Source organism: Hordeum vulgare, chromosome 6H (genome assembly GCF_904849725.1).
Source record: "Hordeum vulgare subsp. vulgare chromosome 6H, MorexV3_pseudomolecules_assembly, whole genome shotgun sequence".
Taxonomy (NCBI): domain Eukaryota; kingdom Viridiplantae; phylum Streptophyta; class Magnoliopsida; order Poales; family Poaceae; genus Hordeum; species Hordeum vulgare.
The window spans coordinates 309,853,316-309,879,417 of record NC_058523.1 but is presented as its reverse complement, the minus strand read 5'-3'; the positions used below and the strand labels follow the sequence as shown (position 1 = coordinate 309,879,417).

The 26,102-nt window shown below is 44.8% G+C and overlaps 1 protein-coding gene across 1 annotated transcript; it reads right to left on the bottom strand.

Moving 5' to 3' along the window:
• Nucleotides 1–7,241: 7,241 nt before the first annotated feature.
• LOC123405439 (PHD finger protein MALE MEIOCYTE DEATH 1-like) lies at nucleotides 7,242–25,157 on the bottom strand. The gene is made up of 2 exons (XM_045099120.1): nucleotides 25,022–25,157; nucleotides 7,242–8,278 (listed from the first exon to the last, which is right to left on the bottom strand). Exons 1-2 carry the CDS (start codon nucleotides 25,155–25,157, stop codon nucleotides 7,251–7,253), a joined length of 1,164 nt encoding a protein of 387 aa, XP_044955055.1. The 3' UTR covers nucleotides 7,242–7,250.
• Between the last annotated feature and the right edge of the window lie 945 nt (nucleotides 25,158–26,102).

The following is a 26,102-nucleotide window of genomic DNA, read 5'->3' as shown; positions in this document are numbered from 1 at the left end:
TTAGTGTAGCTAGGGGCCATTACTGATGTTGGTCCATGTAATCGAATAGACGGGCTCTAGTCCCAATAATTCAGATCTCCATATAATTGTATATATATGCCCGCTTGTAAGATAAGTTAATCTTATATATAGATATATGCATAATTAATTCTATTTAGAATTATATGAAAACTAATTTCCGAACACCAAACGAGGCATCACGTTAATCTCCCGAACACCTAAACCTTAAAACCCTAAAACCCAAAAATAAACAAAATCTGCAGAAACTCTTTAGTCCCGGTCCGTGTTAAGACCCGGGACTAAAGGGCCTGCCCCTGAGGGCGCTCCGAGGCGCCCACATGGAGCACCTTTGGTCCCGGCTTGGAACAGGGCCGGGACTAAAGGTTAGGCCTTTAGTTTCGCCCCTTTAGTCCCGGTTGGTGAACCGGGACTAAAGCCCCTTATGGGCCGGGACTATAGGCCCTGTCCCCACTAGTGAAACAAGCAAGCAAGCTAGCAGCTTGATGGATCTTGCATGCAAGTACACGTACGTAACCTGATAGAAGCTAGCTCGTCTGCACTCGATGAGTCGAACTCGACAGAAACTATGGACAAAACGTCTCGTGCTGTAGCGAACGAAATAGGTTGATGGAAAACTGAATTTGGTGGTGTGTAAACTTGCACCTTTACAGATTATCTCTTGCGTATATAAAGGGATACAATCACGTCCAACACGTTACCGAATCGGCGGTCAACACGACGCGACCCCGACTCGTATACGAGACAAGTCCGGTTTACCTGATGTAGTCCTTTTCCTAAACATCATCTAAACAAGCTTAGCAGGAAAACTATCTAAAACTCTTTCCGTTACCACAACCTGGTTAATTACAACAGTTGTGGGGGTTAGCTTCTACTGCCGATCGATGGATTTGATCGCTACGGGAGCGTGTCGCTCCCGAATATTTCTTTGTATTGATTTTCTTTTTTCTGGTACGATTATAGGGGTATGTGACTATATATAGCAGCTAGGACAATTAACCTAAACTACTCGGTTTAGGAGTTCTAATCCTACTACTACTATAGATGCCATCAGTGTCCGACTCGGACACACATATGAACGTCTTGTTTATTCCTACATTCACCCCCTAAACATGACGTGGTCTTTAATGTCGACCTGGATCCCAAATGCGACTACTCGTAGGCTTTATCCTTGACGTTACTTTCGTCGTTCCTTGTAGCGTCCCATTCATCGACTTTGCTACCATCGACTCATTCGTAGCTTCACGGCAACACTTCTCGTTGGTTGTGTCTTCAACCTTCACATGTTCTTCGGTGCTTGGTAGACTGTTTTTTGGATCCTTGTGTCGACATCTTTTGAACTCGAACGGGGCCAAACTTTGGTCTAACTTTGATTTCCAAGCTCTTGGCGCTTGCTTCAGCTCGCAAAGTGCCTTCTTGAGCTTGTTAACTTCCAGTTGTTCGTCTTTCTTCTCGTAGCTGAGGGGTTGTTCTACGTACACTTCTTCTGTGAGATCGCCGTTGAGGAAAGCGAATTTAACATCCATATGATGAACCTTCCAATCCTCTTGTGCTGCCAAAGCTAGGAGCACTCTCACTGTCTTGAATCGAGCAACTGGTGCAAACACCTCATCATAGTCAACTCCTTGACGTTGTACGTAGCCCTTTGCAACGAGTATTGCTGTGTACTTCACAATGGCACCCTCCGTGTCCTTCTTTAACTTGTAAACCCACTTCAAACCTATCGCCTTTTGGTTTGGAGGTCGGGTTACCAAAGTCCACGTGCCATTGCTCTCAATCGTCTTCATCTCCTCATCCATGGCGTGCATCCAACTACGACTTTTGCTCGCCTCTACGAAGTTCGCCGGCTCCTCAACTCCGAACAGACATAGTCCGGAGTACTCGAGCGTAACTGGCTTTGTGTACTTGTAGACTTTCTTGAGGGTCTTGTAGCAACGAGGCCCTGAGGAGTCCGTTGTGGCTTGCGAAGGAGGCGACACAAATTGTGTCGGTGTTGATGCACTTGAGGAAGACGGCTGAGACCCTGGTGTGTCATCGACATCCGTGTCATCGGCGTAGTCGTCGTGACCGTGACCATCATCTTGATTGTCGTCATCACTATGCGCCTCGTTGTCGATGTTGTCATCGAGATCTCCGCCTGTGTCGTGCGCAGCGTTGTCGCTATCTCCTTGCGACCTATGCGCGTCGTTGTCGGTGTCGGCACCATGATGATCACTACCATTGTGGTCACCTTGGTTGGGCGTCTTATCAACCAATTGGACATCCTCCCCTGCATCATCATCAGTTGGAAATTCAACCGTGAATATGTTACTGTTTGGAGCATTGTCGGCTACGGCGCTCCAATTCCACGCTTGGTTTTCTTCAAACACGACGTCGCGTGAAATCCTTAGACGCTTGGTTTGTGGATCGTAGAAGCGGTATAATTTGGTGCCGGAACTCCTCTCGTATCCGATGAACACCATCTTGGTGCTATGATCGGCAAGCTTTGAGAGATGCGGCTCCGCCGTCTTCACATGTACCACACACCCGAACGTCCGTAGATGAGACACATTCGGCTTACGTCTGTAAATTGCTTCATACGGAGTCTTGCCGACCACCGCCTTCGTTGGAGCCGGTTGAGAAGATAGACCGCCGTCGAAACAGCTTTACCCCAAAAAGTCCCCGGCAGGTTCTTGCTCTTGAGTAAACTCCTTGCCATGTCAACGACGGTTCGATTGCGCCTTTCAACGACCCCGTTCTGCTGCGGCATGTAAGGTGCCGTGAGGAACCTTTTTATGCCAATCTTCTCGCAGTAATCGTTGAATTCGTCCGACATTAATTCTCCGTCGCGATCTGTCTGTAGAGCGCGAACCTTCAACTTGTGTTCCATCTTCATTGCAGCCTTCAGCTTCTTGAACACTTCAAACGCCTCATCTTTAGATCGTAGGAGAACGACCCACATATATCTCGAGTAGTCGTCTACCACGAGGAAGAAATACTTCTTTCCCGCGTGAGTTGCTGGGGTGATAGGTCCACATAGATCACCATGAAGCAGCTCGAGTGCATCACTTGCACGATAGGTAGACTGAGCAGGGAACGGCCTGCGGTGCTGTTTTCCAACCAAGCACCCGTCACATATTCGATCAACATGGTCGATAACTGGCATCCCAGATACCATCTCCATCTTTGACATCTTCTTCAAGGTGTAGAAGTTCACGTTTCCAAATCTAGCATGCCATAACCACGAATCGTCATCACTCTTGGCAAGCCAACACTACGGTTGAGATTGATCAAGGTTGAGGATATAGAGCCTATTTCGTGTGCGATTAACACGAGCTAGCACGTTTCGGAGGTTGTCGAAGATCGTCATCACTCCGTTCTCGATATTCACCTTGCATCCATTCTCGTCAAGCTTCCCAATAGAAATGATGTTGTTGCGGAGCAGCGGGATGTAGTACACTCCGGTGAGTATGCGATGTTCGCCTGTGAGACCCTCGAAGAGGACAGATCCTTGCCCACAAATCTCCACAGCTGAACCATCACCGAGCTTGACCGAGCCTTGAACATCATATTCTAGCTCGAGAAATTTCTCCTTGCATCTCGTCATGTGGTTACTGGCACCCGTGTCGAGATACCACGACACATTGTGATCCCCGGATAACTTAGGTGTCACAGTCTTCTCATGAAGTAGCACCTTCCGGGTTGGTTTCACAACCACCGTTTTAGCAAGATCACAAACTTCAGCCATGAGAAGACCTGGACCTTCGTCTTCCTGCTTTGCCAAATTTGCCTTCATCTCCCGCTTGTTATGCTTCGCACAATCCTTTGCAAAGTGACCCATCTCGTTGCAGTTATAGCACTTAACCTCGGATAAATCCAAGTTCCGTGGCTTCCGCCCTTTAGATTGGTCCGCCTTACCACGACCTTCTGGCTTGCCTTTTCCGGTTTGTCTGTCGCGCTTCACGTTGCTTGAGCCTTCGCCACCATCACACCTTCCTTTGCTACTTGGGGCCTCCCAATCTGCGCGCAAGTACATGAGTTGGTCGCTACCTCCTCCTTTGCCTTTCCGACAGCCACGAGCATTCTCTTCCCATGTCCGTAAGCGTCCGATTGCCTCCGTTATGGTCATGTCGTCGATGTCGTAAAGCTGCTCGAGCGTGCCGATGATGTACGTGAATTTATCAGTCACCGAACTGAAAAATTTCTCTACAATCTCGGTCTCATCGAGCTTTGCACCAAGTGCGCGGATCTCTCCCACCAAAGTAGTAAGGCGCATGGCATAGTCGTTCACCGATTCAGTTTCCTCCATCTGCAACTTGTGAAATTGGCGCTTCAGCACTTGTGCCCGAGCCTTGGTGACGCAATCTTCTCCGAGCCGCATCTCCTTTAGTGCGTTCCACGCCTCTCTTGCCGTATCGAACTCTGCCAATGTCATTGGCACGGAATCTGGAATGGACTGGGCTATGGCGGCCATGGCACCTTCGTCGGACTCGTCATCGACGTCGTCGTCCGTGATTGCCTGCCACACTCGAAGGGTTCGGAGAATAATTTTCATCTTCACCCCACACGCCGTAGTTGGCGTCGGTGAGCATCGGGTACTGGATGGGGATGTTGCGATGCGCCTGGACGTTGGCGCCGCTCGTTCCTCCACCACTGGTTGCTGACTTGACGCCCTTCTTCATCGTGTCCCCGTTCTTGTTCCCCTTGGCACCGCCCTTGCCGGACTTGACCAACTCAACGTCGATGTCCATCATCGTAGATCGTAGATCATCGAGGCTCTAGAACCAAATGTTGGCTTTTGAACGTGCGTATGCAGCTGTACAGGCGTGCCTACGCGATTCTTGCTTCGGCCGGCTATTTGACGGAACTTGCGTAACTAGCGACACGAATAAAACTGATCGATGGATTTGATGGCTAAAGGCCCGTGTCGAGCCTTTGCTTTGTATTGATTTTCTTTTTTCTGGTACGATTACAGGGGTATGTGACTATATATAGCAGCTAGGACAATTAACCTAAACTACTCGGTTTAGGAATTCTAATCCTACTACTACTATAGATGCCATCAGTGTCCGACTCAGACACACATATGCACGTCTTGTTTATTCCTACAATATATTGCTCGAATTTTCTCGGGAATGGGCATGGGATTCGATCATGCGTCGCCGTGGGAAATTCTAATGTATTATGGATCAAAGAGAGCTACAGCGAGCAAATACAAGTCCTGCTCTGTTCACCGATTTTGCCAGCCATGTGTGAATCAAGCAAAGCCGCGATTCAGCTCTACCGTTCGTGTTGTTTTGTGACAGCTAAGCATATGCCTTGCCTATAGTCTTGCATAGTGCTTGTTTTGTTTGATCCTACTAGTACAAATACCCGTGCGTTGCACCGGGTAAAAAAAGAACACAACATGCTTCATGTGTCATTATGCATTATTTTTTATATCCAGTAGCAAAAGAATATGTTCATTGTAATGGAGGACGCTCGTGCTTTGTTTCAGAGAAAACACAAAGACTCCTAGTCCTTCACATTCGTGAGCAGATCGGGGAGAACGGAAATCGCAAGCTCCTCCTCGTCCCTTAAAATCGTGATTTCCTCCTCATCCCTTGGAACGCCTTGCCGGTGTATCATCTACACATGGATCGTCGGTCATGGCTGGCTTTCAATCTATGGTAAGAAAGACGACCATGGCAATGTATAGTAAAAAATGATTGTGTCCATCAAAACATCCATCAGCGTGGCATGACAACACCTTGGCATTGATGTTGCCACTTTTTGTTTTTTGTAAAGCTCTCCTGTAAATGGATACGTCTTCATTTTTCCCTCGACATTCAATCAAATAGATCCTTTTCATCCAATTTCACATTCTTGAAGCTGAACCTACCTCAAAGCCAAACATGATAAACTGCTGTTTGTGAAGCTGCAACATTTATATGAAACTACTTCAAAATAAATTTAATGGAGTAAAGCTGATTTTGGTAGTGAAGCAGTCCTAAACATGCCCTATGTCCTCAAAATGAAGTGGTTGCCTAAGCCGCCAAGCCAGGGGCCAATGAAGTTAGGAATGGGGAAAGATGTAACATAGCGCTAGATGACAACGAAAAAAGAGAGTACAGGCTCATTGGAGGACTTAAAAATCATATTTCCACGTCACAAAAAAATAAAATAAAATGTACATACATAAAGACATAGAAAAGGGCAAGATGAGGACCGCCTCATTGGAGGACTTCAAAAACATATTTCCACTTCACAAGATAATAATAGAAAACGAACATACATAAATACACATATAACAACGCGTGCAAGCAAATTTTCATGACAATATACTTTCGTACATGGCATAGACAAAAAAAATCCATATATGAAAATGGGCCAACTTTTTTTGTTGGGCCAGGATTTTTTTCTGTGCAACTTGCAAATCATATATTTTATGGAATTTTACAAATCCGTCACAAATATGTACTGTATAAGTTTTCACTATTTTTTGTTTTTTTTAACTCAGAGACATCATTTTCGAATCGTGCCCGTCCTCAGGAACTTCAAACTCTTTTTTTTAAGCAGAAGCTTCGCACTCCAGATGGCTACCCCTATACCACGAATAAAGGGCCTTGTCGCGCTGAGAAGCTAAGACAGAATGGCGTCGCGCTCATAGCAGATTCCCGAGCGGCCAAACTTTAGGCAACGCCCATTCATCGACATGGGAGAAAGTTGCAAAGAGTTAGAGACGAGCATGTAAAACTCCTTGGCTGCAATACAACAGATTGTTACACACGAATACACGATGAAGCCAACAAACAGCGGAAACGCTTGTTGGAAGCGACAACAAAACCAACAGCACACCAGCATAATATGACTTTATTTGTCTGTATATAATACTTGGGAGGGATTCAGAGACAGTATACAGGATACAATCACAGAACATGTATGTACATCTAGCTAGCTATATCATGGTCTGTGATGCATCAGGTACTAACAAAATTTTCAGCCGGATTGCAAACCGACATGGATTGGATGGGGCTAGCTACTTCCCCATCTACTGTCTACTGATCCCCTCATATCATCATCATCTAGTACTTCTACACATTAACTTCTGACTTGTACCAACATTACCACACCTGAGCTGAAGTACCAATCATACCACAACAACGCGCTTTACACAAGAGAAAAAGGGTTCACAACCGGTATTACCTCGTCAGACTACCATCAGTGCCCGAGCATCATGAACCCAGGAGTAGCAGCTGAAAGAGAAATAATGGTCACTTGGCTAGCGTTAGTGCCTCCTCTAGAATCGGGCCGGCTGCTAGGAGCGCGCCGCCGCAGAGTATGCACAGGAACAATGGCGGCACCGCTTCGCTGTCCGCGATGCCGACACACCGGGTGTGGTGCCATACATCGCAAGCATCGCATGCCACCATGCGCTCGTCGTCGTCGTCTTGCGCACCACACACGCACCTCACCTCCCACGTGTCAAGCCCGCCCTGGCATCGTAGCCCGGTCTCCATGTCTGCCCCGTGGCCATGCACGCCGATTGTGTCCCCAGACTCTGCCCCACCAAGCACCACCGGATCCCACTTCTCACCAGTAATGCCGTCGAGCATCTCAGCCTGGAACTCCTCGAAGAAGCAGTACGTGTCCCTCAGCGCATGCTCTCCCTGGATGATAAGCTCGCCTATCGATGTATGGAATGGCACCACAATGATCTCCCCTGACGGCAGTGGCCGTGTGAGCTCAGCAGCTTCCCAAGGTTGCGGTCGCCACTCAACGAGGAACCTTAGTTGATCGTCAGACTCATCCCCAAGGCCCCAGCACTTGACCCAGTGCTTACAGTCCAGCACGGCCTGTGCTGCCTCACTTAGCGCCTCCACCATTGCCCGGTAGACAACACGCAGATCCCGCTCAACATCCACTGCGCTCGGCCACTGTGCTGCAGGACGGGTGTTCTGTACCTCAACATCCATCTGCACTGGCTCTTCCAATTCCTCAAGGCTGAACTCGAGCACACGCGTCGCAGTGTTGTGCAGACGGCGGACAACATGGTTGCCAACAACGGTGTCACCAACAGACTTGATGACAAAGTCGAGGAGACCAGTATCACCGATTTCAACCCTGGCAGCATCTCGCACTGCCTGCCTTGTCATCTGTGCATCATTTCCATGCTCAAGCAGCTTTTCAACAACAACCTCTGCGGCATTGACCAGACGCTTCTTGGAAAATCGACAATTGAGCCGCTCAACCACATCCTCAAACCGCTTGCACGGCGGGCACTGTGAGAAAAACGAAGCAGCTCACTTGGTGCCACCACAATGTCAGATTTCTCCTTAACGTTCGCAAATAAACTGACAAAGTGAAAGTGTGTTATATCGACTAGAGGGGGGTCAATAGGAGATTTTTAGAATTTCATCACTGAGGAAATTCCTTTTGAGGAAATTCCTCACTGATGACTAACTTACAGCGGAAACAGTTAAGGATCAGTTGTGCAATCGTTCAAGACAGCAGTATTACAGAGTGAAGATTATGAAAACAGATTGCACAACAAGCAGGCACGCAGAATACAGATGATGATTAACTCAAGTGAAGAATTTGGGGTTGAGGAAATTCAGAGAAAGTCTTCAGCAAATTCTTCAAACAGTCACAGTGAACTTCATCAACACATAATACAGAGAATGTAAAGAGTTGAGGAATTAGAACCCGATTCTTGGTGAAGACTGTTGTTGATGACCCAGTTCCAACTGCTGTGACAGTTGTACATCTGGTTTGGAGCGGCTTGGTATTTAAACCAAAGGACACCCAGTCCCGGGACACACAGTCCCTACCGTATTCTCCTTGAGCTAAGGACACACAGTCCTCGCCCAACACTCGTGGTAAGTCTTCAGGGCAGACTTCCAAACCCTCACAAACTCGGTCACCCGGCGATCCACAATTAACTGCTGGATTGCTCTAGACCATGACGCCTAACCGTCTGGAGGATGCACAGTCCTCAAAGGTAAAAGGCTTCAGTCCCACACAGGAACAACTTCTTCAGTGATGCTCAATCACTAGGTTTGGTTTGTGGTTTCGGTGGGTGGTGTATTTCCTCACTGATGATTTACTCTGTAAAGCTCTGAGGAATTGGGTTGCTCTTATGACAAGTGTCAGTTTCTAGCGGAGCAGCCAACCAGCTAGTGGTTGTGGGGGGCGGCTATTTATAGCCTGGGAGCATCCCGACATGATTTGACATTTATGCCCTTAAATAATATGACCGTTGGAGTGGATAAGATCAGTGACTTGGCGTGGCTTATCGAAACGGTCGGGACTCTCAACTGTGAGAGTCCTCATGTCACTCATATTCCTCACTTGAGGCTTTTGGTAGTATTTGGCTTGGGTTGAGCATCATGAGGAAATTCATTCCATAGCATTACTTTGACCCCCTTTAACAGTACGGTGTTCCTATTCATCAAATGCGAAGAAAGTAAAACAGAAAACATAAATCTTCATGCTTCAGTTTCTTCAGAACGATTTTCTTCAGGAACCACCGATCTTCTCAATATCAATATCTTCATGAGGAATATCAGTTTTATCGCAAATTCTTCGCGATTCATTTCTTCAGCTTCAGACCAATTTCTTCAACTGAAGACTTATATTTTTAGGGGTCGATATTCTTCAAAATCTCAAACTCCTCAGTGACTTATAGATCCTGTGTACACCTAAAAACACATTAGATACTTAACCTATAAGTCTTCAAACCACCAAAATCACTAAGGGGCACTAGATGCACTTACAATCTCCCCCTTTTTGGTGGTTGATGACAATTATGTTAAGTCTTCAACATGGATCAAAAATATGAAGTGTAAATACTCATTTGAGGAATTTGAAAACAAGATTCACAGAGACTCCCCCTAAAGATGTGCATACCTTGAGGATTTTGCTTTTATAGCATATGCACATTGATGATTTATATCATGGAGATCTCCCCCTGAATCTTGTAAATCATGCATACATATAACATATCATATGAAGAAAATGAGGATGCATGATGGCAAATGGTATCTGACGAATTTCAGCATGCGTGCATTAAAACTTGAGGAATAAGCATGCGAAGAAAAACGTTCAAAAGCGTCAGAGTACCATCGGGCTTAAGTTACAACTCATTACATAAAAACTTCAGAAGAGCCAAGAGTTTGTAACTTAAATATAGTTCGTAAGCCCCAAAAATAAATCCCGTTTGAAGACTAACTCTCAAGTTTCTCCCCCTTTGTCATCAAGTGACAAAAAGGGACAAACTGAGGACTAACGCCCGTGAAGATTTCATTTCTTGGCAGTTGATGAAGATCCTTGGCGCTTCTTGGGTGTAGTCTTCTTCCTTGGGCCTGTTGCGGTGTCAAGTTGTTCCTCATCAGATTCGGCGGTGCGGAAGGACGAGAAGGAGCTGTCTTCAAGATCTGGCACTGGAATGGGCCTGAACTTCAGCTTGGGAGGCCACGACCAGTCAAAGTCCTGCTCAAAGTTCAATTCTTCAAGCTCAGTCTGGGTCTTCAGATGTGCAAGGGTAGCCCAGGAGCGATCAAAAACCTCATGCAGATAGTGATGATTAAGCTTCACACTGTTCTGTGTCTCAGTGAGGGTTTTCACAATGGCACCAAACTGGCGTTTGACCCATTTGTGGTTGTGATCCACCTTCTGATGAAGACTGAGAAGAAGCTCTCTGGTGTTTAGTACGCGAGGAGGAACTGGGCTTGGAGGACGAGTCTCAGTATCGTCCCATGAGGAATATGCATCTGGATCTTTAAATTGACCATCAAGAGGCCTGCTTCCTTCATCAATTATAGACTTTCCTTTTCCCTCAATAGGCTCGAAAGTCTTCTTGTTGACCCAGATAGGAGGCATATAACCAACATGGTTCTGGAAATCTGCGTGAAAGTTGATGCCTGTCCTTGTTCTGAGGAATCTCATGATCCATGGTGCATAAATTTTGTGATCATATGGGCACAGTGCATTGTCAGCCAAAGTCCTCAAGAAGAAATCATGGATATTCATGGGGATACCGTGAATGATGTTGAAGAGGATATTCTTCATGAGGCCGACGACATCTTCGTCATCATCATGGCCTTTGATTGGCGCTAGCACACTACAGAGAATGCGGTAGACAGACCGGGGTGTGTACTTTAGCTCATGGACGAGGAATGTGGTTCTTGAGGGTTTTCCTGCAGCCAAAGGCTTCATGAGGACTTCCATCATTCCATTTGGCAGCTCACGCTCACCATAAAGCTTCACTGCCCCTTCTGAAGGAATTGGTACGGGAAGTTCTCTGAGGAGTTCCGACGCTGGAGCCTTGTAGTGAGTATTTTGGGTCATCCAGTCGAACACCCAAGTGTTGATGTCATCAGCATTGCCCGAGATGTGCAGAGTTGAATAGAACTGAAGAATTAGCTCACTATTCCAATCTGATATGTCGGAGCACATAGGGAGCAAACCTGCATCATGTAGTACACTGAGGACTGGTTCCATGCAGGGAATCTCTTCAAGTTCATCATGAGGAATGTGCCTGTGCTGGAATATCTTGTTGCGGCCACAGAGCACAGAAGCATAGTAGTTCATCTGAGTCCTTGTCCAAAACTTCAAATGCCTCATTTGAGGCTTGTCATAAGGATTCTCTCCGATGAAATACATGCGTTCCTCAAAGAAATTCTCTTTATGAAACTTTGGCCATTTTGAGAATGGCAGGCGCTGAACTGGATTGAGATTGTGCTGAGGAATGGGAGGGGAAACAACCATGGCAGTCTCTGGGTTGAGCACAATGAATTCATTGTCACGGGCGGGAACATTTTCTTCAGCAGTTTCCTCAGGTTGAGGAATTTCTTGCTCTGGCTGAGCATCAGGCTGAGGAATTTCTTCTTCCTTCTCAGCTTGAGGAGTTTGGTCAGCCTATTCAGTGGGAGGAGCCTGCTCAGACTGGACATTTTCTTCAGCTTGATTTTGATCAGCTGACTTTGTGGCAGAAGCAGATTCATCAGCTGCTGCAACTGAAGCTTGAGTAGTCTCTTTCTGAGGAATATGAGGTTGAGGACTGTCATCAATTTGTATTTCCTCATCAGTATGCTCCTTAGAGGCAGCATCCTTCATTTCCTCATCTGCCCTTGTAGTGTGGTCACCAATGACGACCATTTCATATGAGGGTGCAACATTAAGAGGCACCGGGTCCAGAGGGGCAGATTCTTTAGTTTCCTTGAGGCGTTTTGCCTCAATCTTTTCTTCTGCTGAGGAAGCTTTTCTCTTCTTTTGCTTCCTTCTCAGCAGCTCTTGTCTTTTTCGCATCTGATGCAGACGGGATTAATTTCTTCACCTTTGAAGCTTTTGGTGAAGGTGTTTTCTCAACAGATTCTTCAGCTGGCTGTGAGGAACCAGCTGGAACAGAGTCATCAGCCTGCTTTGATGAAGCAGCTGGATCAAGAGCAGTTTCATCAGGGTTTGCAGTTTCATCAGGAGCGGTCTCAGTGATGATTTCTTCAATGGCCGGCTCATCAACACGGCGCTCTTAGTGTTGTTCCTCAGCTTGAGGAATTTCCTCCTCAACAGGAGATGCATCTTCTGGCTGTTCAACCAGGGGCTGAGGAGTTGGTGCTGGTGGGGGGTGACGTCTGTTGTAGTCATCAACAGCACTAGTGGCTAGCTTGATGAAATTGCGTTTGATGCTTGTGCGGTCTGACAGTTTCTCACACTTGTCGGTCAAGACTTGCAGCTCTGCCTGGGTGGACACCAATGCTTCAGGCGTCAGCTTGAGAACATTTTGCCTGAGGAATTTCTCCTTTCTGGCCTTTGCAATTTTTGCCTGCTTGGCCTTCTGTTCCTTCCACTTGGCTTCGTTTATGAAGGTAGCCACCATGTGGCTGACACCAGGAGGAAGTTTCAAATCATCAATGGGTGTGCTTGGGTCTTCATACCACACATTGATGAAGTCGAGGAGGACCTTGGGGTCCATCGCCAGAGGAATAGCACTGACTGATGCTTGTGCTACCCTTTCTTGCTTGTTCCTGATGATGGCTTCCAGAGTTTCATCATCATATTCTTCACTTCCCTCTGATGCAGACGGGACTGTGATGATTTTGCTGGGGCTGGGCAGAGGTGCAGGTTCAGTTGTTGTCAAAGTCTTCAAAAGAGGTGTTGAAGACTTTGTCTCCGAGCTAGTTGCAGCTGGGAGTGAGGAGCTAGAGCTGGCAGTCGTAGTCTTCACGACTTTCTTCTGTACTGGCTTTGGAGGTGGAGCTGAGGACTTTGGTGTAGATGCAATTGGTGCTGAAGGTTTTGACGCTGATGGTTTTGGTGTTGACGGTTTTGGAACCGAGGGTTTTGGAGCTTAGGGTTTGGTGACAGAAGTCTGTGCAAACTTCTCTTGGGGTTTTGAAGCTTTTGGCTTTGTTGGCACAGACTTTGGTTGAGGAATCTCGGAGCCTGAGGTTTCTGCTGCTGAGGAATGAGCAGCACCGGAGGCAGCAGCTGAGGATTCATGAAATTTCTTCACTGCTGTTTCTGCTTGCTTCTTGAGCTTGGCCAGATGCCTTTCTTTTTCATCTGGGTAGTCATCAAGTGTCGTAAGACTTGAGAGATGAGCTACTTGATGATCCTCAAGTGGGGCCCTTCTGCCAGGAGGCTTCAAAGCAAATTTCTTCGCATATTTTGGAGTCACAAACCTGTACTCCTTCCACTCCTTTGCCCATCTGCGTTCAATTTTCTGCAGCCTAATCTTCCTTTTAGGCATAGTCTCAGGTTCATCATCAGGCGTGCAATAGTCCAGGTATATGTCATCAGGAATATCAACAGCTGTGTTCTGCTCCAGTTTCTTTCCTCCCTTCTGTTTCCTTTCTTCCTCCATTTTCTTCAGACGAGGAACTTTCTGAGGATTTTGAACTCTTGAGGATTCTGATGAGCCTTGAAGAGTTTCTTCCAGAAACGCTGCAAATGAGTTAATGTGATGAGAACCGAGAGATTCATCAGCTGACATGTGTGTACCTGTGAACAGAGTATAGTTGCGAGGAATTTGGAGACATCATATGCGTTCTCAGATTTGAAGAAAATGAAAAGTTTCACAATTTGAGGAATATAACCAGTGGTTGAGGAATTTGCTTAAGCATTCTGTTCTTGGGTTCCAGAGTTGTACAGATCCGAAAATTCGCACAATTGAGGAATCTCGTGAAAATCTTAGATGCTTAGCTAGTTCATCAATGATTGTGGTGATGGATAGTGTTTGAGGAATCATGTGCACATCGTATCTTGAGGAAAAACAGATTTCACATGGGAGAGGTAAAATTTCAGATCTAATCTGTTGTAAAAATGGGATATAATTACCCTGGAAGGTGCGAACGAAGAACACAAAAAGGTGGTGTTGGAGAGGCTCTTCGGTCAAGTGTCCAATGCACCCTAACTTGGCAGCAGAGGACGTCTACGGCGGCGGCGGACGTAGATGTTCCGACTCCGGCGTGATCCTGGCGGCGAGAAGGTTGAGGCAGTGAAGCTCTTCCTTGCCGGCGACAAGACTACCAGCGGTGGCGCTAGGGTTCGATGTGCTGTGGCAGGAGAGCGATGAGGCGAAGAAGATGATATCGAGGGGGTTAAGGACATATTTATAGCCCAAAAGTTACTGTTTGGTGCGAAAGTTTCGGACCGAATAGCCCTTGCCTCTACGTCTCCGCAGGACACGTGTAGCTCCCATACGATGTGGTGGAGATAGTGGAGATCGTGGCTATCCAATCGTGGGAAGTGGGGGTTCAGTTACTGTTCCTTTGAAGAAAACAATTTTTCGAAGATTTGAGGATTTTCGTTACAAAATCATCAGCTGGCAAGGATGCAGTGAGGATTTTGAACAAAGTTTCAAGTAGAACGCATATGATGAATTGAATAGACTGGATAAATATAGCATAGAGGGAAAATAGGGTCCGATCACATTCACTTAGCAGAAACATCAACTTGAAGAAATAGCAATAAGTGAATGCTGTTGAGGACTAGAAATCACAGTCTACCTAGGCAAATGAAAGTCATCAAGTGTTTTTGAAGATTTTGCAATAGATCATCACAATGAAGAACAACTGTTTTGAAGAAAAATGCATTGTGAGGAATTTGATCATTTGAAGAAAATCAACTTGAGGAATTTCACATTGGGCGGTGGCGTTGCCCACCATATAAGAATGTTGATTACATATGCCACGTACAATTGTCGTAGGGCCCTGAGAATCAATTTCTTCGTTAATTTCTTCACATTCAGAGTGACTTTCTTCATTGGTTGAACAATATCGTTTCATCATGTGTTGCACATCTAAGTCATCAACTTTGCATAAGTGTTAGGATGTGTGCATGTTTTTACAAAACATTTGAAGACTCTAAGATATTTAGCTCACACCGCAACTTGCAAAACCTTTTCTCATCCAAGGGTTTAGTGAAGATATCAGCCAGTTGATCATCAGTCTTCACATGGTCGATGAGGATATTGCCCTTGAGGACATGGTCCCGAAGAAAATGATGACGAATCTGGATGTGCTTGGTCTTCGAGTGCTGTACTGGGTTGTAGGCAATCTTGATAGCACTCTCATTGTCACAGTAGAGAGGCACATTCTTCATGTTGATGCCGTAATCCTTGAGGGTTTGCTTCATCCATAGTAATTGAGCAGAGCAAGAACCAGCAGCAATGTACTCAGCTTCGGCAGTGGAGAGTGATACGCAGTTCTGCTTCTTTGAGGACCAGCAAACCAGTGATCTTCCGAGGAAATGGCATGTGCCAAAAGTTGACTTGCGATCCACACGGTCACCAGCATAGTCTGAATCAGAATACCCTACTAGATGAAGATTGGAGCCCTTGGGATACCATAATCCTAGTGTTGGTGTGTGAGCTAGGTATCGAAGAATATGTTTCACAGCCTTATGGTGTGATTCCTTCGGTTTTGCTTGAAAACGTGCACACATGCAAACACTAAGCATTATGTCTGGCCTAGATGCACATAGATACAATAAGGAGCCAATCATAGAATGGTATACCTGCTGATCGAAATCTTTACCATTTTCATCAGTGCCGAGGTGACCGTTAGTAGGCATTGGAGTCTTGGCACCTTTGCATTCATGCATGTCGAATTTCCTCAGAACATCCTTGAGGTATTTCTCCTGTGATATGAAGATTCCATTGCTTTGTTGACGAATTTGAAGACCTAAGAAGAATTTCAGCTCCCCCATCATAGACATCTGATATTCTTCACTCATCATATAAGCAAATTCATCACTGTATCTTTTGTCAGTACAGCCAAATATGATATCATCAACATATATATGACATACAAACAGCTCATTATCATAAGATTTTGTGAAAAGAGTTGGATCGAGTGAACCAGGTTTGAAGCCTTTCTTCATGAGGAATTCCTTCAATGTATCATACCATGCCCGAGGGGCTTGCTTGAGACCATACAGAGCCTTTTTGAGTCTGAAGACTTTGTCTGGATTCTTTGGATCCTCAAAACCTGGGGGCTGAGAAACATATACTTCTTCCTCAAGCTTACCATTGAGGAATGCACTTTTCACATCCATTTGATATAAGATGATGTTATGATGATTAGCGTAAGCAAGTAGAATTCGAATAGCTTCAAGTCTAGCAACTGGTGCAAAAGTTTCATCGAAATCTATTCCTTCAACCTGGGTGTAGCCTTGGGCTACAAGTCGTGCCTTGTTCCTTACCACTTGACCGTCCTCATCTTGCTTGTTTCAGAAAATCCACTTGGTGCCGATGATGTTATGCTTGCGAGGATCTGGTCGCTTGACGAGCTCCCCTACGTCATTCAGCTTGAATTGAAGAAGTTCGTCTTGCATGGCTTGTATCCATTCCGGTTCCAAAAAAGCCTCAGCTACTTTTGAGGGTTCTGTGATGGATACAAAATAAAAATGCCCACAAAAGTTAACTAAGTGTGAAGCTTTTGAGCGAGTGAGAGGACCTGGCGCGTTGATGTCGTTGAGGATTTTGTCAAGTTCAACTTCATTTGCAATCCTCGGATGAGCTGGTTGAGGATTTTGTCTGGGCTGAGGAAGTGGTGCTGTTGCAATTTCCTCAGGAGCATCTTCTTGACTTTCATCAGCGATGGGGATTGTTTCTTCACCAATTTCTTCAGTGGGGACAATGTCTTCAGTAGGCTTAAGCTTTATCGCTTCCTCAGGAGACAACTTATCTGGATCAGAAGGCAATTGCTCTCTTTGCGAGCCATTACTTTCATCGAACCGCACATCTACAGTCTCAACAACTTTGTTGTGATAGTTGTTGAAGACTCTGTAGGTGTGCGAGTCCTTTCCATAACCGAGCATAAAACCTTCATGTGCCTTAGGTGCAAATTTTGAGCTACGATGAGGATCTCTAATCCAGCATTTTGCACCGAAGACTTTGAAATAACTTACATTGGGTTTGTTGTCAGTGAGGAGTTCATATGAGGTTTTCTTCAGGAATTTGTGAAGATATACCCTGTTGATGATATGACATGCAGTGTTGATTGCTTCAGGCCAGAAGCGACGAGGAGTCTGATATTCTTCAAGCATAGTTCTTGCCATTTCAACCAGAGTCCTGTTCTTTCTTTCGACGACACCATTCTGCTGAGGAGTATAAGGAGCAGACAATTCGTGAGTAATACCAAGTTCATCAAGATAATCATCAAGACCAGTGTTTTTGAACTCGGTTCCATTATCACTTCTGATATGTTTGATCTTGATGCCGAAGTTCGTTGATGCCCTTGAAGAAAATCGTTTGAAGATTTCCTGCACTTCAGTTTTATACACTATGATATGCACCCAAGTGTATCTGGAATAATCATCAACTATGACAAAGCCATATAGAGATGCTGCATTGGTTAATGTGGCATAGTGTGTAGGTCCAAATAAATCCATATGAAGCAATTCAAATGGCCGTGTAGTGGTCTGATGGTTTTGGAGGGATGCTTGGATCTGGTCATTTTCCCAGATTCACAAGCACCGCAGAGATGATCCTTGAGGAATTTGACTCATTCGATGCCAATGACATGCTTCTTCTTTGCAAGTGTGTGCAAATTCCTCATGCCTACATGACCTAGTCTTCGGTGCCACAGCCATCCTTCTGAGGTTTTTGCTAGTAAGAAAGTGGTTGGTTGAGGACCTGTAGAGAAGTCAACAATGTACAAATCCCCTCTTCTTACACCTTCGAAGTCTTTGGATCTGTCAGATTCCAAGATGACTACACATCTATATCTACCAAAGATAACAATCATATCAAGATCACAAAGCATTGAGACTGACATGAGGTTAAAACCAAGGGATTCAACAAGCATCACTTTGTCCATATGCCTATCCTTGGAAATAGCTACTTTGCCAAGTCCCAATACCTTGCTTTTACCTTTATCAGCATATGTGATTTGCTTCAGAGGTGATGGAGTTAGTGGCATATTCATCAGTAGGCTTTTATCACCAGTCATGTGATGTGTGCAGCCACTATCGAGAACCCACTCAGTATTTTTGGGTTTGTCATCCTGCAGATGAATTAGTACAGCTTACCATCTCATATGCTTCAAATTTGAAGAATATGATACTAATTTCATCATAACAGAAATGTAAGGACGTGTGAAATATTTCTATTTCATCAATCATTAGCTTGCGTCCTATCAAGCATTTCCTTAGGTCTCCAGCAAATTCTTCAGATGATGATATTCATCTGGAGACCTGACCTGCAGAAGTGATTAGTTTGATTTCTTCACCACCCACATCTGAAGGGGTGGCTAAGCGTTCATCATCCTGCGAGCACCATATGAGAAAGGTGGCATTGAAGCTAATGCACTTCTCTTAACAGTAGGGGGGTTAAAGTACTCATATGAGTATGCAGAGAACTGGTTTGAGGATTTATGAACATAATGACTTGAAGAATAGAGCTCATAATCATATTTCTTGTAGTTTCCCTGCATGTTAGACGCATAAGCACGGGTATGAGCATAGTTTTGACCAGTTGAGGATTTTGATCCTCTTGAAGACTTTGGTCCTCCTGAGGAATTTGATCTGGGGTTCAGATTCTTCAGAGGTGATGTCATGAGGACATTTACTTGAAGATTTTCAAGACAACTTTTGGGAACCCAGATTTTCCTCAGAGGAGGGCCATTCTTGCAGTTAGTTCCAACATATCGAGAAAATACTTCACCAGATTGATCTTTGAACAGTTTATAGTTGGAATCAAATGACTCATCCGAGGAATAGGATAATTCACATGAGAAGCCAGTTAGATTAGATGGATCAAAAGGAGGCCCAGTAGCAGCAACCCATGAGGTTTTGGGATACTGCTTAGGTTTCCAGTAAGATCCATCAGCATTCAATTTCCTCTCAAAGGCAATTCCTTCTTTCCTCGGGTTCCTGTTCAAGATCTGCTTTTTGAGCACATCACAAAGGATTTGATGTCCTTTGAGGCTTTTGTACATGCCTGTCACGTACAATTCCTTCAACCCTGCATTTTCATCAGTGACATTTGTGTTTTCCTCAAGTGAGGAAATAGACACAACAGGTGCAGTTGAAGTATTTGTAGCAGTGGTAGCATTTGAAGATTCTGGTGAAGAATTAGCAGTTTCACGATCAATGCATTTAACACATGGAGGAATAAATTCAACTTGACTAGCGCTGATCTGTTGAGCTAGTAATGAATCATTTTCCATACGAAGATCATCATAAGACATCCTCAGCTTCTCAAGATCAAGCTTCCTTTGAAGAAATTCATAGGAAAGCTTCTCATGATTAGTGAGGAGTGTATCATAACGGTCCTGAAGAATATCAAATCTAGACTGAAGATTTTTCATGTCATCAGCGAGGATTTGATTAAGATTCATTTCATCATTCAACAGATCATCACTTTTGTCTAGCAGTTTTTGAAGCTTTTCCAGAGCAGTTTGTTGTTTAGTGGCAATGATGGCAAGTTTACTGTAACTGGGTTTTTTGTAATCATCATGTTCACAGTCACTTGAATCAGATGAGGAGGCATTATGTGATACCTTTGAACCTTTTGCCATGAAGCAATAGGTTGGAGCGAAGTCATCAGCATAGTCATCAGTATGGATGGTGCACTCATTTTCTTCAAGATTGAAGATTGACTTGCTGACGAAATTGGTTGCTAGTGCAAGACTAGCCTGTACGGATTCTGAATATTCTCCAGAGCCTTCTTCATCATCACATTCTTCTGATTCTGCCTCGGAATCCATTTCCTTGCCAATAAGTGCCCGAGCCTTTCTGAAGCTAGTCTTCTTGTGTGAGGAGGACTTTGAGGATGAGGATTTTGAAGATTTCTTCTTCTTCTTTGAGTCATCAGAACTGTCATCCTTGTATTTCTTCTTCTTTGATTCCTTTCCCCAACGAGGACAATCAGCAATGTAATGGCCTGATTTCTTGCACTTGTGACAGGTCCGTTTCTTGTAGTCCTCAGATGCAGATTCTGATTTCCTCATGTCTCTTCTTGATGATTTACCGAACTTGCCTCGTCGTGTAAATCTCTAGAATTTCCTCACAAGCATTGCAAGTTCCTGACCAAATTCTTCAGGGTCACAACTGCTGTCATCTGTGTCTTCTTCTTCAGATGAGGAAATTGCTCTTGCCTTCAGTGCGCGTGGTCTGGAATAGCTTTGTCCATATAGATCTCTCATTTCTTCTAGCTGGAATTCATGAGTATTTAGCCTTTCAAGGATATCAGCAGGATCTAGCATCTTGTAGTCTGGTCTTTCTTGGATCATCAGAACTAAAGTGTCAAATGAAGAATCCAAAGATCTCAGCAGTTTCTTCACAACTTCGTGATCAGTGATGTCTCGAGCTCCCAGTGCTTGCAGTTCATTTGATATGTCAGTGAGGCGATCAAAGGTGTCTTGGCAGCTTTCATTTTCATGTCTCTTGAAGCGATTGAAGAGATTGCGAAGAATATCAACACGAGAGTCGCGTTGGGTTGATACTCCTTCATTTACCTTGCACAGTCTTTCCCACATCAGTGTTGCAGAGCCTAAGGCACTTACTCTTCCAAACTGGCCAGGGCTCAGATGACCACAGATGATGTTCTTCGCTTGAGAATCGAGTTGCTTGAATTTCTTCACATCAGCTGCAGTGACACTAGCAGAAAAGATGGGAACACCATTTTCCACAATATACCAGAGATCATTGTCTATAGCTTGTAGATGTATTTGCATTTTGTTCTTCCAGAAGGGAAAATTCTTTCCCTCGTAGGTAGGACATGTTGCAGTCACCTTAAACATGCCTGCAGTCGACATAACTAAAACTCCAGGTGGTTAAACCAAAATCACACAGAACAAGGGAGTACCTTGCTCTGATACCAACTGAAAGTGCGTTATATCGACTAGAGGGGGGTGAATAGGAGATTTTTAGAATTTCATCACTGAGGAAATTCCTTTTGAGGAAATTCCTCACTGATGACTAACTTACAGCGGAAACAGTTAAGGATCAGTTGTGCAATCATTCAAGACAGCAGTATTACAGAGTGAAGATTATGAAAACAGATTGCACAACAAGCAGGCACGCAGAATACAGATGATGATTAACTCAAGTGAAGAATTTGGGGTTGAGGAAATTCAGAGAAAGTCTTCAGCAAATTCTTCAAACAGTCACATAATACAGAGAATATAAAGAGTTGAGGAATCAGAACCCGATTCTTGGTGAAGACTATTGTTGATGACCCAGTTCCAACTGCTGTGACAGTTGTACATCTGGTTTGGAGCGGCTTGGTATTTAAACCAAAGGACACCCAGTCCCGGGACACACAGTCCCTACCGTATTCTCCTTGAGCTAAGGACACACAGTCCTCGCCCAACACTCGTGGTAAGTCTTCAGGGCAGACTTCCAAACCCTCACAAACTCGGTCACCCGGTGATCCACAATTGACTGCTGGATTGCTCTAGACCATGACGCCTAACCGTCTGGAGGATGCACAGTCCTCAAAGGTAAAAGGCTTCAGTCCCACACAGGAACAACTTCTTCAGTGATGCTCAATCACTAGGTTTGGTTTGTGGTTTCGGTGGGTGGTGTATTTCCTCACTGATGATTTACTCTGTAAAGCTCTCAGGAATTGGGTTGCTCTTATGACAAGTGTCAGTTTCTAGCGGAGCAGCCAACCAGCTAGTGGTTGTGGGGGGCGGCTATTTATAGCCTGGGAGCATCCCGACATGATTTGACATTTATGCCCTTAAATAATATGACCGTTGGAGTGGATAAGATCAGTGACTTGTGTGGCTTATCGAAACGGTCGGGACTCTCAACTGTGAGAGTCCTCATGTCACTCATATTCCTCACTTGAGGCTTTTGGTAGTATTTGGCTTGGGTTGAGCATCATGAGGAAATTCATTCCATAGCATTACTTTGACCCCCTTTAACAGTACGGTGTTCCTATTCATCAAATGCGAAGAAAGTAAAACAGAAAACGTAAATCTTCATGCTTCAGTTTCTTCAGAACGATTTTCTTCAGGAACCACCGATCTTCTCAATATCAATATCTTCATGAGGAATATCAGTTTTATCGCAAATTCTTCGCGATTCATTTCTTCAGCTTCAGACCAATTTCTTCAACTGAAGACTTATATTTTTAGGGGTCGATATTCTTCAAATATCTCAAACTTCTCAATGACTTATAGATCCTGTGTACACTTAAAAACACATTAGATACATAACCTATAAGTCTTCAAACCACCAAAATCACTAAGGGGCACTAGATGCACTTACACAAAGCCTTCAATCCTGACTAATGGGACAACAGTAACGCCATCACTAACTGAGAAATTTGACAGGACTTTCACGACTTCATATTCATAGGATCTATGATTATCTGCATCTGATCCCCACTGCATGTTCCATCCCTTATAAAGAGCCCATACCTCACCCTTATTGGGATGTACTTCATATTTCCTCCATTTGCCTTCCATGAAACAATATGTGAAAACATGAGTCTGTCTTGCGATATATCTGTTGTTCCTAAGCTAAAGCTTCCACAAGCAACGAGCAGTTCTTCATCAGACCATTTCTCCTCTGCTTCATTCATTGCAATGCGCTCCAGCCAAGTGAGATGAACTTTAAAGTTGGAGGCATCAAAACCTTTTATTGTAGCATAATATCTTGGCATGCCATTAAGGTTATCAAAAAGGGCCCAGATCTGACAAATTGCAAACAAATTAGCATCCCTCAACTTCTCAAAATCAAAAAAATCTGAGTTAACATACAATTTAGTATTTATAAAGAGAACATAATCCTTCTGGACAGTTGATTGTACAGGAAGCACTAATCACAGTATCTTGTGATATAGGGCTTTCATCCAGATTTTTCTTGCACTTCCATTTTAAACATTACATTAAGCAAAATGGAGACAAACCTGGTGCTTCACATGTTCTGAACATATTTCCCTTCCTTCTTTAGGAAAAATCTATTTGAGAGGAAATGAAGAAAACGAAGTTAAAGACCATACATCCTGTCAGTCCTAGAATTGTACAGAATCAACAAGAAGATCGAGTACTTCAAAACAAGAAATAAGGGAATGAAAAACGAATGGAATTAACAAACAACCAGTCAATTTTTTTTTCTGTTTCCTGGTCAAAAGAAAAAAGTATAGCAAGACCACAAAACATGTGCAACCAAAGCTTCTTTATTTTTGGCAACTATGTACATGAAACTATATTCTGAAACTTCTGAACCAACTATTAACCAAATGATGAAACTTCTTGACCAAATCCTAAATTTTACAGACAAATTTCCAGCAACACTCTTGACCAAGTGGCAAACCAGTTCCAGGTTGCCGATTTTGCATGTAAATGGCAAATGATTTTGCATGCAGACTTGAACTAATGTCTGGATTAAAGTTTCTGATAACTGCATCTTTTTGCAAAGGAAGCTCATACATTCGACTTCAGGCTCTGTTACCAAAATATTGCAGTAATTGGGACATGACCTCATGATTTCCCCACATTTTATAGACAACAGTTTCAACATGATAGCCATTTCCTTCAAAATACAATGCCAGATTGTGGGAAGACCCACGAGCAACATGGACGTTTGTACCTAATGATTCTTCCTCTACGCTAGGATGCCAGAAGACACTACAACCAAGATTTCATAATTTGATTACACTAACAGGTCCAAGAATTTAACATGAATAAGCAGAAACCAAAAAATTTCCTAGTTCTGCTTTCTACAAAAAATAGGCAAGTGCAGCAATGCTCATGTGGTCATAGCACCCAAGAATCACAAGTGAGAAGAGTGGCCAAGATTCAGGTCATACCTTGTTCTTGAGCTTACTCCAGGGTAATTTCCCCTTTGCTTGCGGTAGTTTGTCCTGCTTGGATTTCACCTTTGCTTATGATAGTTTCTCCTGCTCCACAGAATTAGCATCAAGATCATACATTTTGGATCAGCGAAGGTGAAAGGGATAAAAAAATTGAAATGTTGAGTCATCCAAATCCTTTCTACTCTTGCCAATTATTCATATGAACCGAGTTTTGAGGCTTCAGAGCCAGTTTCAGCCTTTCAGGCAACAGATGGCAAAATGGCAAAAGCATAGAGCCAAGGATCCAGATAATGCACGGCTGGCCATGTAATCCCGAGCAAACATTCAGATAAACTTCCCCTATAACACCATTCATCTACACAGGAAACTACTACATTTTGGCATCAATATTTTCTTGCAAAAATATGACAGCAAGTCAGCAACTACTACAAAGACATGATCCTCAATCTCCCCACACTTTTCACTTGCAGCAAAAGTGCAAAACATGCTATCATACCAATTAGAAGAATCAAGAAGAACACCTAAATCTTTAGCAATTTCAAATAATCACAACAAGATACTCGCCTGTCTCTAAATTTCATAACGCACCGCAAGTATAGCTCGAGTAATAATCAGGAAATACCTAATCGTCAAACTGTCCCCCAACATTTTCCCGAGATTCCGTTTCTACTACTAAATCATCCATGATTTTTAACAGACATTGAGATCACAATTCCACATTCCGAACAGAAAGTCAAGCAAGAAAGACCAGATTCATGCCACACATACATGTTCCTTCCTGTACATCTCCTCTTCCGCACGCAACGAGTTGAACTGCTCGAGAAGAAACCAAGAAACGCTCAAGAACGCACTCCAGAGACTCCAAGAACCCCAAGAAACAACAAGAGCACGTCGCAGAGGCCATCACCTATTGTTTCCATCTTCTGTTCTCCTCCTCGTTGGTCGCCTGCTCTTGAGTCAGTCCCTGGATAACCACTTGGTCGAACACCGTCTTGGAGTCGAATAGCTGTGCCACCGCGTCGGGCACCTCCTCGGCCACCTGCTCTTGAAACAGTCGCTTGATGACCACCTGGTTGAGCACCGTCTTGGAGTCGAACAGCTGCGCCGCCGCGCCGGGCACCTCCTCTGCCACGTGCTCTTGAATCAGCCGCTCGATGAGCATCTGATCGAACATCGTCTTGGGGTCGAGCAGCTGCACCTCCGTCGTCTCCTCCACCACGGGGTCGCTCCACGTCACTCGCCTGAACCTAGCGGCCGCCACGGCACTCGACTCCACGCCTTGGAAGGCTCTGAATGCCGCGGCATTGTCGTGGGAGCGGGTGGAGGAGCTGATGCTGCTGCCCGAAGAGCTCCGCCTCGGAGGAGAAGGAGGGGCAGGATCCTTTCCATTCCGGGGATCCACCACCGTGGCGGGGCTCGAAGCACTTCACCTGCGAGCGGATCCTGCCGATCTCGTCCAGACTCGACGACCGCGGAACAAGGATGGGCATTGTGGAGCGAGGGATATGGGGTCGCGGTGGCGGAGGAAACCCTCGCGTTCTCGTGCGGGGCAGCAATTTGATGGAGGCCGCCTCCCTCCCCCACGCGAGCACGGCCGGCGACGACCAAATGGAGGCGACCTCCCTCCTCCTGCACCGTCCCTCATGTCGCCGCGGCTGGAGAGGGAGCATCTGGATAAGATGAAACAAAGGATCGCGATTGAAATTCTTACAAATATAGGGGCTTTCTGAAAACACGAAGCGTTTTCTCTATCCATTTACATAGGGACTGCGGGTTGAATACCTAGAAACGAAGGGGCTTTTATGTAAAAACGTCGCGACGGATGCCAGAAGCCGTCGGTGCTTTATTA